This window comes from Henckelia pumila, chromosome 4 (assembly GCF_033568475.1).
Source record: "Henckelia pumila isolate YLH828 chromosome 4, ASM3356847v2, whole genome shotgun sequence".
Lineage (NCBI taxonomy): Eukaryota > Viridiplantae > Streptophyta > Magnoliopsida > Lamiales > Gesneriaceae > Henckelia > Henckelia pumila.
This window is the reverse complement of record NC_133123.1, coordinates 110,039,454-110,056,572: the sequence shown is the minus strand read 5'-3', so window position 1 is coordinate 110,056,572 and position 17,119 is coordinate 110,039,454. Positions and strand designations below refer to the sequence as shown.

The window sequence follows — 17,119 nt, the reverse complement described above, 5'->3', positions numbered from 1 at the left end:
TATTATATCTTTATTTAAAGGAAAATATAATTCAGGAAGATTACTAATTATTTTCTTTTTAATAGTGTCTATGTAATTAGTATCTTCTTTCGACCATTTCCACTTATAGTCCTGTTTAAGTTTTACCTGAAGAGGTTTTTTGATTTCTGCAAGTTTCTTAATGTAATTTCCAGAATAAGTTAATAATCCTAAAAATCTTCTTAATTGATCTTTATCCTTGATTTCACTAGGAAAATCATGAATTTTCTTAAGTATATGCGGTTGTAAACAATGTTTTCCATCTTCTATTTGTAATCCTAAATAATTGTGCTTTCTTTTCAGAAAGTATAATTTCATCTTTATGACAAATATCTAAAACTGTCATGAGATCTTTATAATGTTGATCTAGTGTTTTTGAATAAATTAATATGTCATCTATATAAACACAACAAAAATCTATATATGATTTAAAATATTCATCCATATATCTTTGAAAGATACCTGGTGCTTGTTTAAGTCCGAAAGGTAATACAGTCCATTAATACTGTCCTTTTGGACAACTGAATGCTGTAAGTAATTGTGTTTGTGGTTCTAGTTGAATTTGCCAGAATCCTGATTTACAATCTAAACTGGAAAAATATTTCATTTCTCCTATATAAGATAGTAAATCATTCTTATTTGAGATATAATATACATCCATAATTGTTGCTTTATTCATTTTTCGATAATCAATTACCATTCTTTTTTTATCAGTATCTTTCTTACTGACATAAAAGGCTGGTGAAGAGTGTGTACTTTTACTAGGGATGATTATCTTAAGTTTTAATAATTCTTGAACTTTTTTTTCAAATATTTTTACATCATCCATGTTACATCTTCTTGGTGCTTCACGGATTGTGATATTAGGGTCTTTAAGTTTTATTGAAGCAATGAATTGTTTTCTTTTCTTAATTTTGTCATGAGGATTTTCAGAACATATATCATGAAATTTTCTCATGATTTCTTTTTCAGGATTAATCGTTAAAATATTTTCTATTTTTAGTTCTATTGGATTTGTATTTCGTTTATGAAAATTTTTTGTAAATCCTTCATTTCCTACGCGAAATGCTGTTCGTATTTTGGGAATGTAAATCATTGATGATCCTTTGTTTAAAGTTATGTGATCTTCAAATTGTGTAAAGGGAAGATATTCTCTTAAAAAATTATTTTCTATTATAATGTCCATTCTTGATTCTATTTGATATATAATGGGTATTACAAATTTTGTTTCTTCTATTTCTATTTTTAATTTTTCTGCTACTGTATTAAGCATGATTATTGATCCATCTCCTATTCGAACTTTTAATCCTTTATCATATTTCTTCCAATAATGATTTGGAAATATATGCTTGCTTCTTAAACACATACTTGCTCCTGTATCAACATAAGCATGTATATGATATGGTTTATGTTCTTTGATTTTAATTTGAATTTTTATATATATACTATTTGGATTAGTTTTGTTTTTATTATCCATTCTCTCATTTTTTTTTAAGAAATAAGGATAAAATTGGTATTTAGAAACAAAAGTTTCTTTCTTCAGAAAGTTAAAAGTAAGTTTTATTTATATAAAAATTTATAAATAAATTATAAAATGTTTTAGGGAGTGATTGACAATTAACTCATATATATATATATATATATATATATATATGCATGTACTCTTACATCGACCCCAGATGGTTCTACAAGACAGAATCTCATTTCCCAAATTTGTTATGGAATTATTTTGAAAATAAACAATTAATTAATTAATCAGGAACATGTGGACCCCACTTTTTTTTGGCTTTTATTATGAGTTTTCTTACATTGATTCTTTATCGTTCCCTTCATTATAAAGCGGTAAGCTTCACTTCCTTTAATTTTCTTTCATTCATCATTTTAATTTCAAGAAAACGCTGACCGTTTCCTCTCAAATTTACATCCACCCACGATCATTCTTCAAAACCAAAAAATAAAAAAATCTGGGTTCTCGAGTAATTGTGTTTTCGATCCCATTCTTCATATCTTTTTTCAAAATTATAGCAACTGGAAGAATTAGAAGATGTATGGAGGAGGTGGCAGTGGGATTCAGAGCAAAAGGGACTTGGCCATAGAATACCAAGCTCAGATACAGACGCTGAGGCCAAGCATCCATGCAAGAAGGGCCAACATGACGGTGAAATTCCAAGATCTATATGGGTTCACGGTAGAAGGAAATGTGGATGATGTGAATGTGTTGAATGAGGTGAGGGAGAAGGTGAGGCAACAGGGGAGGGTTTGGTGGGCTATGGAGGCGAGCAAAGGTGCGAATTGGTATTTGGAAACTCATGTTTCTTCGACCCTGAAATCTTCCCTCAAGTTTTCTTCGTTGGTGAATGCCATTACTCTTAAACGGCTGATTAGGAAAGGGATTCCGCCGAATTTAAGGCCTAAGGTTTGGTTTTCTTTGTCTGGTGCCGCTAAGAAGAAATCCACGGTTCCTGAGAGCTATTACAATGATTTGATTCGCGCTGTTGAGGATAAGGTTACCCCCGCCACCAAGCAGATTGATCACGTGAGTATTGTTTCTATTTTCTTTATTATCTGTTTTGGGATTGAATAGACGCATTCTTTTCGGTGCTTAATTTGTTGTTTTGAAGCATTGAGGTGATTGAAGTTTTGTTGGGACATGATTGTTGTAGCTTGATGTTCTTAGAATTGGTTTGCATTTATCCTTATCATTTGCTGACCTTAAATGAGGTCTTTTCTCTTCATTGTGTTATATGCTATGAATTAATTACCTATTTGTAGCATTCAGTTCTAAAAACTGAAGATAATCAGGACATGAATGAATTGATTTTACTTGTTTGATTGTGTGATTTGGATATTTGAAACCGCTTGGTATTAGAAAACAAACGTGTTGAATCTGTGAGACAATGAATTTTCATTTCATTTTAATGGAATTTTGCAATCTGGTTGCATTGGATGGATAAAGATCAGATGGGTATACCCGTCTGGTGGAAGACCTGGGAAGGATGATTCTGCCAGACATGCTTTTCGCCCTCATTTATGCGGCTCAGAATTCCATGCTCAATCATATATTTCAATCTGGTCATATAAATTGAATTCTGTTAGGTTGCGCTTGGATTGAAGGATTTGAAATCAATGGATTTCGATTATAATTTTAGTGTTAACAATGAAAGATAGAAAAATCTCAAATTCATAGCTTAATTAATTACACATTACTTAGATGGAATAAAAAGAATTTTAAATCACCATTTTATTGGATGAACTTGAAATCCATCACAACTACCATGAATTACTATATAAATATAAAAAAAGTGGATTTGATATTTGTGGTGCTACTTCTCTAAACAACAAAAATGCATTTGAAATCCATGGATTTGAAATACTTCAATCCAAGCGGTGCCTTAGTTTTGAAGTTTGAATTAAAGTTGCATAAGCGTCATAAAGCTTGTCTCTCTGACAAAACTGAAATGCCATCCACACTCCTATTGTTTAATTCACTCAATTTATGCATGTATTTGTTCGAAAGTATCCTCGTTCTTTTATGCAACTCATCTCCTTCTGTAACGTTATACTAATTTTACAAATTACACTGTATTACTTAGTTAAAAGAATAGCTCGAAATTATTTCATGATCCAACTCCATGGATGCACTTTCGTCAAAGGCTGAGACAAGGACAAGGAGAGTTGAACATGTCTAGCACAAATCTTTTTATATAACTAAATGCTGTTATTATTAGCTACCTACTAATGGAGGCTATGGTTTTTTCTGTTCTCTTACCTAGGTTGCCATTTCTTTTGTTGATTACAGATAGCCCAACAAAAAGATATTAATGACCCATCATCTCTGGCCCAGGAAAAAGGAATCAGTTAACCTAATTTTGTGGTGAATTTTCGAATTAACCATGGATGATGTTCATAAAAGTGATGGGCATAGAATTTTAACTTGCATTATTACCCATTTAGCCGAGCCTTCTTTAATGAAAAGCAAGTCCACTAGATCGTCTATAGACTATAACCATATTTTCCAATTTCTGCTGGAGGTTTTTCTCATATTGCCCACGTTCCTACTGTTCTATAGGTCAGCTTTACTGTAATGAGACTGGAAATATGCAAGTTTCAATTTCACAAATTCGCAGCATCAAGAAATGAATCAAACCCTATCGACAGATTCTTCTGATTGGCCAGCTTATTATATTAATCTTGGATTTGTGCATCATCGAATGATAGTGGGCAATATGTGTCAAGAATAGTGTGTTTAGAAAGGCATACTGAGCCGTTGGTCACTGAGAAAAGTTATCTAGTTATAGGGTCATCCTGGTAATCTCTGCTGTAGATATTTGGGGAATTCATCCCTACAGATTAGATTTCATTACTCTGTATGCCACATACATAGTTGGAATATGTCGGTTAGTGGCTGATTACTCCCCTTATTTCTCCATCTTACCAGCTGAATATTGGCATCAATGCAACTGCATTTTGATTCTATTTTACCATTGAAACAATCCGAATATAATCCATAATATAACACAAATCTCCTTTACATCCAAAGAGACTGTAATTTGCCTTCACTTTTCTGTGTTTCCAACCCGATGCAATACTCAAATGGAATTTTTTAGTCAATCAGGTTTTTGATACTGAATTTTCATTCCATTTTTTGTCCGAACAACCACAGTACAATTCCATAAGTTACTCAAAAGCCTTTGGGTTCTCATTCAGCCCCCTTAATTTTAATTTGGTTTGTGATGACTTTAGACATAGGCTCATGAAGGATGCAAGATGCTGGCATGATGTGTCGATTGATATTATTTATCTTCTTTTTCTCAATCTTGGTTCTCTTAAATACTATAATCTATAAAGGCCTACATATGTAACATATAATGGACTATTTTTGGGGATACATTTAATAAGGGTATGACGCCAATCAACACATCATGCCAGCATCTTCTTTTGACTTGACGAGGTTAAAGCACATGGTTTAGCTGAAATTTTGTTAAATTTTTTCATCCTATCCTGCAAGTCCTGCAAAATATATGGGCTTGAGGTTAATTGACTCCAAAAAGTTTATTGGTTGTGATTTGAATACAAAAACTTGAGAAATTGCTTTTTGGTGATCAGAATCAAGTCAAGTAATTCAATGGAAGCTATCCGATATTATGATATTTCATGTATTTTATTAAGCTATTCTTATAGTAGTTTCTTTGATAATTACACAAGTGCAGGACCTACCACGAACTTTCCCGGGTCACCCGTGGTTGGATACTCCAGAGGGTCATGCTGCTCTTAGGCGTGTTCTTGTTGGGTATTCTTTTCGTGATTCCGATGTTGGCTATTGTCAGGTGGATTCTTTTTTCTCTTGCATGCAAGAATAAATAATATCTAGCATTTTTTTGTGTGTTTGTTACTATTTCAAGTTTCAATTTAAATGAACGCAGGGTTTAAATTATGTTGCGGCATTGTTGTTGCTTGTGATGAAAACCGAAGAAGAAGCATTCTGGATGCTTGCTGTTTTGTTAGAAAATGTGTTAGTTAATGATTGTTACACAAATAACTTGTCTGGGTGCCATGTGGAACAAAGAGTGTTTAAAGATATGCTGACCAAAAAGTGTCCGAGGTTGTCTCTTGCTTTCCTTTGGCTGATAAATATATCCAGCATGGCCTTCTTAGCAACTTCGTAATACTTTATTATATTTGACATAAAGGAGAAACAATTGGTGCAGGATATCTACTCATTTGGAAGCTTTGGAATTTGATGTTTCTCTAGTATGCACAGAGTGGTTTTTATGCCTATATTCTAAAAGCTTGCCCTCTGAGGTTGATACCTATCTATAATTCCATCGCATATATATTATTGGCTTACTAAACCGATTAGCTCCCATTAACAATTTCTTCGTTTCAGACAACCCTACGAGTATGGGACGTTCTTTTCTATGAAGGGGCGAAGATTTTATTCAATGTAGCGCTGGCAATTTTCAAGGTGCCATTTTTACATTTTTATCCATAAATGGATGAGTTAGCTTTGTTTTATAACTGAATAAATATCAGTTTGCATTTGCCATTCGATAATAAATTCAGATGAATGAAGATGAGTTGGTTTTGACTCATCATGTGGGCGAAGTGATCAATGTTATACAAAGAACTACACATAATCTCTTCGATCCTGATGAATTATTAACGGTAAATTTTTCCTCACTGTGGCATGTTTTCTGCTGCTATTTTTTGTAAATTAACCGTGTAAATGACCAAGATATTTTCTCGATAACGATAGGCTGCATTTGACACAATGGGTTTTATGACAACTACCAATATATCAAAGCAAAGGAAAAAACAGGAGCCAGCAGTGATGGCTGAGCTTGATCAGAGGGTAAGACGACTAAATTCTCTAAACGGTGATGATAAATAGTCAGACTTCTCATCTCCAGTCATTTAGGATGTCTTTTTTCGTAGCCGAAAGAATTGTTATAAGTAAGTTATAACCGGAAGGAGGAGATTCAAGCAGTTTGGATAGATGAGATTCATGCTCTATTGTAAATTTGTGCTGGGAAAAATGCATTTGGATTGCTGCAGTAACTTGGCTGCGGCTTGATTGTAAGAGGATATAAGTGAAAGGGAAATTGCATGGTGCACTGTTCACCATACATCCTTAGAAAAATGTAACACACCTTTAAAACGAGGGCTGAGTTTATGATTATTTTATGTATAATAGCAATATTATTATTTCTCTTACTATTTTATTTTTTACATGTCATTCCTTCCAATTTTCAAATTACATTTCCCATTTATTGTCAAATCTCTTGAAAATAGATTGAAATTGGATAAATCTTGTCTAACTTCTGTGTGAAATTTCGAAGTAGTTGATAACCTTGTGAAAAATGAATAGGTGTTTAACCTTATGTTTTTATAATTTATAGTTAAAATGTAATAGTTTCAAAACATAATTTACAGTTAAAATGTAAAATGTCATAGTTTTTGCAACATGAAATTATAAATGACGAAAGAAAAAACTTTAAAATATTATAATTTGATAGAAAAAAGTAAGTGGTTTATAATCATTTGTACTAATTAGATTAGATTTTGAGTAATATACACCTACAATATTCAGTAGCCATGTTGGGAAATAGTGGTTTATATTCATTTGTACTGATTAGATTAGATTAGATTTTGAGTAATATACACCTACAATATTCAGTAGCCATGTTGGGAAATCACAAGGTAACCATTCGAAATTTAAGGACAAGGCAAGAGCTTTGCGAGCTAAAAGATAGGCAACATCATTAGCCGATTGATCTTCTTTGCGAGCTAAAAGATGGGCAACATCATTAGCCGATTGATCTTCTCATATGTTGTAAGGATATTGATACTGCACGAAATCTTGCTATCCTGATGAGGGTGTTCCGCGTGCTCAGTCAATTGGAGTAAACCACAACTTTAGGAAATGAACTGATCTTCGCGTATCCACTCTAGTAAAATTAGGGTTGTCACATGCATCACGAAATGTGGTTAGAAGCGCCGGGGATGTCCGGCGAAAACTCTCCGACGTTCAAGTCAGCGATCCACTCAAAATATGTACTCACAAAATACTACAGAGTTTTTAGAGCATAAATTGAAAGAATGAGAGTCTACCTTGAAAAATGGGGCCAATTAAATATATAGGTCTGATCTTATTTTAAATTAAGTAAAAGGGACTTCTTGACTTTTTCATTCGGTCAAAGAGTCTCAATTTAAAGGTAGTTTGGTCTTTTCATAATAGATATTTTTTTTTGACAAAAAAAAATAACAATCATTTCTGATCCTCTCTCCTTCCCGGTTTCGAACCGGGCTCTCCTCTCTCCTCCCAGGTTTTGACCACTAGACCATTAATATTTTTATTTATTATTACTAACAAAAATATATATATATATATATATACAATTATAAGGCAGTCGAGACCGATCGAGAAGCAGTGAAAAGCGGTCGACACCAGTCGAGATTTTTTCAAAATCAGTCAAAATCAACATACTCGGTCGAGATCAGTCGACAAGGCAGTCGAGACCAGTCGAGAAGCAGTGAAAAGCGATCGACACCAATCGAAATTTCTTCAAAATCAGTCAAACTCAACCTACTCGGTCGAGATCAGTTGATATAAATTGAAAATCGGTTGAAACCGGTCGAAAATCAGTTTATGTGAACCAAAAAAATTCGAAAATCAGTTCACATGAATTAGAAATAATTCCATATGAACTGAAAATCAATGATGATCGGTCTCTTCATGATTTCGTTTAAAAAATATTCAACAAAAAAAACTGAAAAATGCGCAGAACAATGGTAAGAAAAAATGCAGAAATATGAGAAAGAAGAAAGAGGAGAGAAAAAAACGCATAGAAGAAGAAAGAAGAAGAGGGAGGAGAGAGAAAAACACTTATAAACTCTATCTAATATTTTAAATGAGGGACAATATAGTCTTTTTGTTCAGAGGTCTATCTATTAAATTAAAAAACAAGACTGGGTCTATATCCCCCATTTTGCCTGAAAAATAGGGAGGAGTCTCCTATTTATAAATGGGTCATGTGCCTTCTAAAGTATGAGCCTCTCTCATGGGCTCATGATAGTCATGTTTGTGTTGCTTATTTTAATATCATTTTGTTGTTGTTTTGCATGCATTTATATATTGTAATTTAGCGTTTTGTTTTTTTTTAATATATCATGTCTGCATAACATACTCTCGGATTTATTGTGTAGTACGTCGCATTTTACTGGGAAAAAAGAGAAGTGTTGAAGAATGAAGATGAAGTGCTGTTGCCATAGTTGGAACCGTGAAGAACAAGCCATGCGCTGTTGAAGCTTGAAGGAGCGTTTGCGCTTATGGTTTGCGCATGGGGAGTTGTAGATGGGGAGTTGTAGATGCAGCAGCATCTTGGAAGAGGCGCTATCGCGCTGCTGTGTTCTTTTTGTGGAGCAGAGTGCGCCGCTCGATCCGGAATCTTCTACCGATCGAGCGGTGCCGAGAAGTTGAAGAACAGAAGGTTGATAAAAAGACGCCCGCTCGATCCACAATGTTTTACCGATCGAGCGGCCGCAAGAAGAATAAAAACAGTAGGGAGCATAAAAGTGGCTCGCTCGATCGGTTAACTTCTACCGATCGAGCGAGCGAGATGCGCACTCTAGCCTTAATTAAAATATATATCTCGAATTTTGGAGTCATTATTATCAGATTTAGACGGCAGAAAGCAGAGAACTCTCTTGGCGGCTAGGTTTCTTCTCTCTTTTCTTAGATTTAATTTTTCTTTCATGAATTTTTCTGTAGAATTCATGAATATTGTTGGCTAAGTTTTAGAACTTGGTTGAGGAAGACGAACCCTTGATTTTGTTTATTTATGAGATTTTGATTTTCAGTGTTTGATTATTATCGATTATCAAAAGTTGTTTTGGATTGATTGTGTATGAGATTTTCGGATTGGTCATCTTAGGATTTCATTATACAATCTACTGCTAAATTAGAATTCAAATCCGTAATTGTTTGAATCATCTAATTTGTGAAGCAACTGCGTTTAATATTTTCCGCTGGTAAATTTGTTAAATCGTAGGAACAACAATTGACTAGATTAAATACAGTCGCTGGTATTTGTGTTGTCTAGATTCATCAGTTTTACTCATTTGAATGCTACCTTAAATTTAAATCTAGATCGCTGGTATCCGGGTTGATTTATTGGTAAGGGTTAATCTAGAACGCTGGTGTCTAATTAACTAAGATTAAGGTGAAACAAGAATTTAATTTTCAATGATGAATATTTGATAGAATTAATTATTTTTAGGCAATTAATGATTGAATGAATAAATATCAAGGGTGTAGTCGACCGATACCAATGCTTGTTTCTCATTGAATTCTTCGTTATAATTTAATCTTGCTTGCTAGTGATAAAATTTCATTTGAATTGTTTTAAATCTTCAGTAGCTAATTTCAAATCAAAAATCCCCTTTCTTTTATTTTAGAACACAATAAATTTCTCTTTTCTCATGGGAACGATCCCTACTCTCACTACTGCATATATTATTTATCTGAGTTGAGTCGGGTAATTTGGGCGTGACACGATTAAGCGCTACCAAATTTTGGCGTCGTTGCCGGGGAAGGGCGTTTAATTTATTTGTGCTTCTTTTTGCTTTATTTATTTATTTATATTCTTTCCTCTAGTGCTTCTCGGGTTTGTTCATGCTTTCAGGTGAATCTTCGGAAGAAGAATTTCCATACGACCCGGAGATAGAAAGAACTTTGCATCGACGGAGGAGAGAAGCTCGTAGGAAACAAGGAGAAGACGAGCGAGTTTGTGAGGATCTCAGAGGAGCAATGACTGAAAACGCAAATCTGAGTTTGAGACAACTGGGCACTCCTGATCTGAATCAGCAGCCTTTATGCATTACTTTCCCTACCTTAGAAACTAATGCTACTTTTGAATTAAAATCTGGGCTAATACATTTGTTGTCTGCTTTTCATGGTCTTGCAGGTGAGGATCCCCACAAGCACTTAATGGAATTTCATGTGGTGTGCACAAGCATGAAACCCCATGGAGTAGTAAATCCAGCTGAGAGTCTTTCCTTTTTTTTAAAAAAATGCTGCTAAGGATTGGCTATACTACCTACCTCCTGGATCCATTACCACCTGGACAGAGATGAAAAGGATCTTCTTAGCTGTGGGATCAAGCAATTTACAGGGGAATCACTTCATGAATACTGGGAGCGGTTCAAAAAGCTTTGTGCTAGCTGTCCGCAACATCAGATAAGTGAAAACTTATTAATTCAATATACTTATGAAGGTTTGTTACCTCATGACAGGAGTATGTTAGATGCGGCTAGTGGAGGAGTCTTTGTGGATAAAACTCCAGTGCAAACAAGGAATTTGATTGAGAATATGGCTGCCAATTCTCAGCAATTTGGCACCAACAGGAATGATCATGCACCAAGAAAAAATAGCGAGGTAAATGTCTCTTCTCTTGAGCAACAATTGATTGAATTGACGTCTCTTGTGCGTCAAATGGTTGTAGGGAACAGACAAAATGTGAAGGTTTGTGGAATATGCACTGCGATGGGACATGCAACTAACATGTGTCCCACACTTCAAGAGAAAATGAGCGCACAACTCAATGCAGCTGGAGGATTTCCCGGGCCACCACAACAGAGAAATTATGATCCTTATTCGAATACATTCAATCGAGGTTGGAAGGATCATCCAAACCTTAGATATGGCAATCCTTTGATAAACCAGCCTGCACGTCAGGCACCACCGCAAAATCAAGCTTATAGGCCACCATATCATCCTCCACCACAACGTCCTCAAATTCCTGCGCCTGGTGAGTTTTTAGAAAACATTGTTAAGGATCTTGCAACTAATACTGTAACTTTTCAACAGGAAACTCGAGCAAGTATCCAACACTTGAACACTCAGGTGGAGCAGTTGGCAACAACAATAAACATGTTGGAGGCACAAAATTCTAGCAGCTTGCCATCACAAACAGTGGTGAATCCAAAGGAGAATGTGAGTGCAATCACCTTGAGGAGTGGAAGAGATTTAAAGGTTCATGAAGCAGTGGTGAAAGAGCCACTAAAAAATGAAGAGGTGGAGGAATCCAAACTGGAAGAGAATGAGACAGTTCAAAAGGAAGCATCAAAAGGTAAGTTTCCTCATCTTTCTGAGTATAAACATGTAGCCTATTTTCCCTTAGCGTTAAAAAAGTCCAGGAAGGATGAAGGTATCAAGGGACTGTATGAAAATTTTCGTAGATGTGATGTGAATATTCCTTTATTAGATGTTATAAAAAAAAGTACCTCTCTATGCTAAGTTTTTAAAAGAGTTGTGTACTGTGAAGAAAAAACACAAATTGAAGGGATATCAGAGAGTTGAATTGGGAGAACAGGTTTCTGCTGTGATACAAAGAAAAATACCTACAAAATGCAAGGATCCAGATATGTTTTCTATTCCTTGTAAGATAGGAAATATTCAGCTTGATACAACCATGCTAGATTTAGGAGCATCGATTAATGTCATGCCATACTCTGTTTATGCTTCCTTAAACTTAGGGCCTTTAAATAAAACTGAAATTGTTATCTAGATGGCTGATAGATCTACTATTTATCCTAGGGGTCTGTTAGAAGATGTTCTTGTGCAAGTTGACAATTTGGTCTTTCCTGCTGTTTTTTATGTTCTTGACATGAAAAGCAATGATTTGAATAGTCCTATTTTGTTAGGAAGACCATTTCTTAAAACTTCAAAGTCCATCATAGATGTTAACAATAGCACTCTCACTATGGAGTTTGATAGGGAGGTTGTTAAGTTTCATATTTTTGATACCCTGCAAATTTCTGATTGTGAAAGTGTTGTTAATAATCTTGATGTCATTAATCACTTGTCGCAAGAACACAAGAAGGTTGTGAATGGGGATAAAGTTAAGGAGGTTATTGCAAGACCTATTGAGAATTTTACTGTTGAAAGTTTTCGTTCTGATCTGCAGGTACCCAGGAAATCGAAGCAGAGGAAGCAAAGACCAAAAATTATTGCAAAACTGCGCAAGTGGGTGAAGGTGGTTAGAAAAATTAGATATGAACCACCATGAGCAAAAGAAGCATGCAGTCGAGCCGACGACTGTAAAAAAAGGCGCTGACTGGGAGGAAACCAGTGTTCTTTTCTTTTAGTTAGTTTTTATCTTTCATTTTGTTTTTGCGTTTTTATTTTTGTTGTTTTCAGAAATCGAATGTCGCCACCTCCGCAGTCAAAGTTTCAATATGATTCTTCCGTGATTCTGTCAGACGTTGAAGAGGACAGCACCAACACTTAAACCAGGGGAGTTCTGTTTTACATTTGCATTGCATTGTCATTTTGTTATTTGTATGTTGTGTTGTTTGCATTTTTGTTCTGAAGCATTGAGGGAAATGCTTTAGCTAAGTGTGGGGGGTGCATTCATTTTGTTTTTGTTTGTTTCGTATGCATAAGTAGGATGATGATTGTTAGCCTATGATGATGGAAGTGAAAAAAATAAAATTTTTGAAAAATTTTACTCTTGATTGGATATGAAAAATCATAGGTTGATTGTTGAATATTATTAAGCACGCTTGTTTAACCGGTGAAGTGTAGTGATGTATTATACATTGTGGATGTCTGTTGGACCATTGCACGATAATAGGTGTTTGTGAAACTTGATAGCTCTTGAATCTCGATGATTTCTTTGATATAGCATATACACTCTTGGGCACACCTTTAAAAAATTTTATGTCATGTTTATAAATATGCAATTAACTTCATCCGGGTTGCGAGCGAGATGTTTGAAATCCTATTCGTCTTGTTTGTGACTAAGTTTGCTGTTTAAATGGGGTTAAACTTTTTAAAATTTTAAAATATCAATTCCATCCGGGCTTGGAATGTGAATGAAATTCTATTCACTAATTCATAGCTAAGTTTGCGGAATCCATGAGATTGTAGTTCCATCCGGGCTATAGACGAGGGGATTGAAATTCGAATCCTATTTAGATATAGCTAAGTATGCGGGTAATTATTGAGGCTTTAAAAATGTCGAGTGTAAAATTCGACGGTGCGTAATCATATATTAAGAGAGTTATGTTGTTTTGATGGATTGTTGAGGGGAAGGATCTTGATTGTGAAACTTGCACTGAATTGTTTTAAGTCGACGAACAGTCTTGAAACTTGTTTTTTGAAGTTGCATGTAGCAGGGTAACATGTCACACACGCACGTTCTCATTCGACTGAAGGTGTATCATTGATGATCGAGAGTAGTTGTGAACTTGTTTTTGTGGGAAAACTTCATTGAGGCTATGTTATTCATGATTCATCCTTGCTTATGTTTTTGTTGTGTTTTCATTTTGTTTTTGCATACTTGATCGAGGGCGAGCAAGGATTAAGTGTGGGGGTATATTTGATAGTCATGTTTGTGTTGCTTATTTTAATATCATTTTGTTGTTGTTTTGCATGCATTTATATATTGTAATTTAGCATTTTGTTCTTATTTTATATATCATGTCTGCATAAAATACTCTCGGATTTATTGTGTAGTACGCCGCATTTTACTGGGAAAAAAGAGAAGTGTTGAAGAATGAAGATGAAGTGCTGTTGCCATAGTTGGAACCGTGAAGAACAAGCCATGCGCTGTTGAAGCTTGAAGGAGCGTTTGCGCTTATGGTTTGCGCATGGGGAGTTGTAGATGGAGAGTTGAAGATGCAGCAACAGCTTGGAAGAGGCGCTATCGCGCTGCTGTGTTCTTTTTGTGGAGCAGAGTGCGCCGCTCGATCCAGAATCTTCTACCGATCGAGCGGTGCCGAGAAATTGAAGAAAAAAAGGTTGATAAAAATACGTCCGCTCGATCTGCAATGTTTTACCGATCGAGCGGCCGCAAGAAGAATGAAAACAGTAGGGAGCATAAAATTGGCTCGCTCAATCGGTTAACTTCTACCGATCGAGCGAGCGAGATGCGCAATTTGGAAAGAAATTTTTATTTTTGGAAACTGTTTTATTAAGGACTCTAGCCTTAATTAAAATATATATCTCGAATTTTGGAGTCATTATTATCAGATTTAGACGGTAGAAAGCAGAGAACTCTCTTGGTGGCTAGGTTTCTTCTCTATTTTCTTAGATTTAATTTTTCTTTCATGAATTTTTCTGTAGAATTCATGAATATTGTTGGCTAAGTTTTAGAACTTGGTTGAAGAAGACGAACCCTTGATTTTTTTTATTTATGAGATTTTGATTTTCAGTGTTTGATTATTATCGAGTATCAAAAGTTGTTTTGGATTGATTGTCATGCTTGTGTATGAGATTTTCGGATTGGCCAACTTAGGATTTCATTATGCAATCTACTGCTAAATTAGAATTCAAATCCGTAATTGTTTGAATCATCTAATTTTTGAAGCAACTGCGTTTAATATTTTCCGCTGGTAAATTTGTTAAATCGTAGGAACAACAATTGACTAGATTAAATACAGTCGCTGATATTTGTGTTGTCTAGATTCATCAGTTTTACTCATTTGAATGCTACCTTAAATTTAAATCTAGATCGCCGGTATCCGGGTTGATTTATTGGTAAGAGTTAATCTAGAGCGTTGGTGTCAAATTAACTAAGATTAAGGTGAAACAGGAATTTAATTTTCAATGATGAACATTTGATAGAATTAATTATTTTTAGGCAATCAATGATTGAATGAATAAATATCAAGGGTGTAGTCGATCGATACCAAGGCTTGTTTATCATTGAATTCTTCTTTATAATTTAATCTTGCATGTTAGCGATAAAATTTCATTTGAATTGTTTTAAATTTTCAGTAGCTAATTTCAAATAAAAAATCCTCTTTCTTTTATTTTAGAACACAATAAATTTGTTTTTTTCCGTGGGAATGATCCCTACTCTTACTACTGCATATATTATTTATCCGAGTTGAGTCGGGTAATTTGGGCGTGACACGATTAAGCGCTACTAGCTCAAACACATGGGCTCTAAATGAACTTGTCACCAATTTAATATGCCCATCTTACATCTTAGTCAATTACTCTCAAACTCGTATACATGATAAGCAACCCCCCCCCCCCCCCCCCACACACACACACACTCTCCACCAACTTCAATTTATCGAAAATGATCGAGTTAAAATCTTGTGTTCTTTAAAAAAAAATCCCCTCCCCCCTGTGGGGACCTCGGGTTGCTAATCTCATCTTAGGGCAATAAACGATTAATCAACAATTAATCATATAATAAAAGAATATTCAAACCAATTTTTTTTTTTTTAAGAACCCCACGCGCGCCCGCACCCCACTTCAGGCGCGCCCGCGCATAGGTTTCGGACAGAATCTGGTAAAATGATAAACATAACAGTTTTAGATCTTTGTCTTAGCTTTCCAATGCCACCAACCGCACCCTAATCGGAGTTTTCAGTAAACAGTTATGCTCATTCTACCAAGAAGGGTCGGTGCACAAATTTACAAAAATTATCAAAGACTACAACAAAGATCAAAGTTGCTAGGGTTATTTCAAATCTGAAAAATTTCATACATAATCTCAATATGTCCGAAGCATAAACACATGCATATCTAGACATAACAATAATTGCATACATGTTTCTAAGATGCAATACAATAAACTCAATTCTAAGTTTTCTAAGCTCAAACTAAATCAACACTTTCTAACATGCATTTGACAGTAATCTATTCTTAGCCCGAAGTCACCACATGCTAATCTTTCTTAATCTTGAGCTATCCAAGCCACATCTGACTCGCTCATGCCCCAAACCTGGTGCAATGCACACATACAAACAAAGCAACAGCCGGATAACTCCAGTGAGAATAAATCTCAGTATGAACAACATGCATATACATCAGTTAAACATATGATATCTATATGTCAAATGAATCATAAATCTTCAATCATGTAATAGAAGGTAAAACATGATAGTATGTTCATCTTTAATACCAAGTGTATAAACTCATTCAAATCTTGAATGTCATAACATAACATGCTAGCATTTATAAATGCATATTCTAATCTCTAGAAATCTCTAGGTTAATGCATAAATGCAATGCATGTTCCAAGGAATAGGCTATCGAATCTGATATCAATAAATCGTAATTCTGGGATCCCGGGGAAATAAAATCTTTAACTAACCACCGACTCTCCCAATCGAGGTGGCGTCAAATCTCTCAATCCCCTGACGTTGGTTCAACTATAGTGAGTTATCTAGCTCTGGAAATAAATCTATATTCCGTGCCATGAGTCATCTGACTCTGGAAGTAAATCTACATTCCGTGCCACTCAACTACGGTTCTCCAAACGTCATCTGCACTCTAGGCCTTTCAACCCTCTGTACTTTTCAGGCTGGAGTTCAAGATGAATGCAACATAATCTGAATGCATCAAATCATACATAAGCTAAAACAACATCTTGAACACATCAATCATATAATCATATGATCATATAATCACTCAAAGATACCGACAAATCTGTAAGCATCACATGGAATATGTAAGACATGTTCAATACAGAACATAATATTAATCAAAGAAGACAAATAAACATTGACATAAATATTCTGGAAATTTAAGAAGATATCTATCTTGAATAATCTATCCCATTTATGTAAACGTAAACAA

The 17,119-nt window shown here is 34.9% G+C and overlaps 2 protein-coding genes across 2 annotated transcripts; both read left to right on the top strand.

The window, feature by feature from the left end:
- The first annotated feature begins 1,868 nt into the window (after window positions 1-1,868).
- On the top strand, window positions 1,869-6,706 carry LOC140865978 (uncharacterized). The gene is made up of 7 exons (XM_073270830.1): window positions 1,869-2,554; window positions 5,229-5,345; window positions 5,442-5,620; window positions 5,727-5,820; window positions 5,906-5,983; window positions 6,082-6,183; window positions 6,275-6,706. Exons 1-7 carry the CDS (start codon window positions 2,063-2,065, stop codon window positions 6,407-6,409), a joined length of 1,197 nt encoding a protein of 398 aa, XP_073126931.1. The 5' UTR covers window positions 1,869-2,062; the 3' UTR covers window positions 6,410-6,706.
- Window positions 6,707-10,327: 3,621 nt separating this feature from the next.
- Window positions 10,328-12,809, top strand: LOC140861538 (uncharacterized). The gene is made up of 7 exons (XM_073264560.1): window positions 10,328-10,484; window positions 11,022-11,254; window positions 11,387-11,648; window positions 11,800-11,891; window positions 12,087-12,428; window positions 12,486-12,544; window positions 12,719-12,809. Exons 1-7 carry the CDS (start codon window positions 10,328-10,330, stop codon window positions 12,807-12,809), a joined length of 1,236 nt encoding a protein of 411 aa, XP_073120661.1.
- The last annotated feature ends 4,310 nt before the right edge of the window (window positions 12,810-17,119 follow it).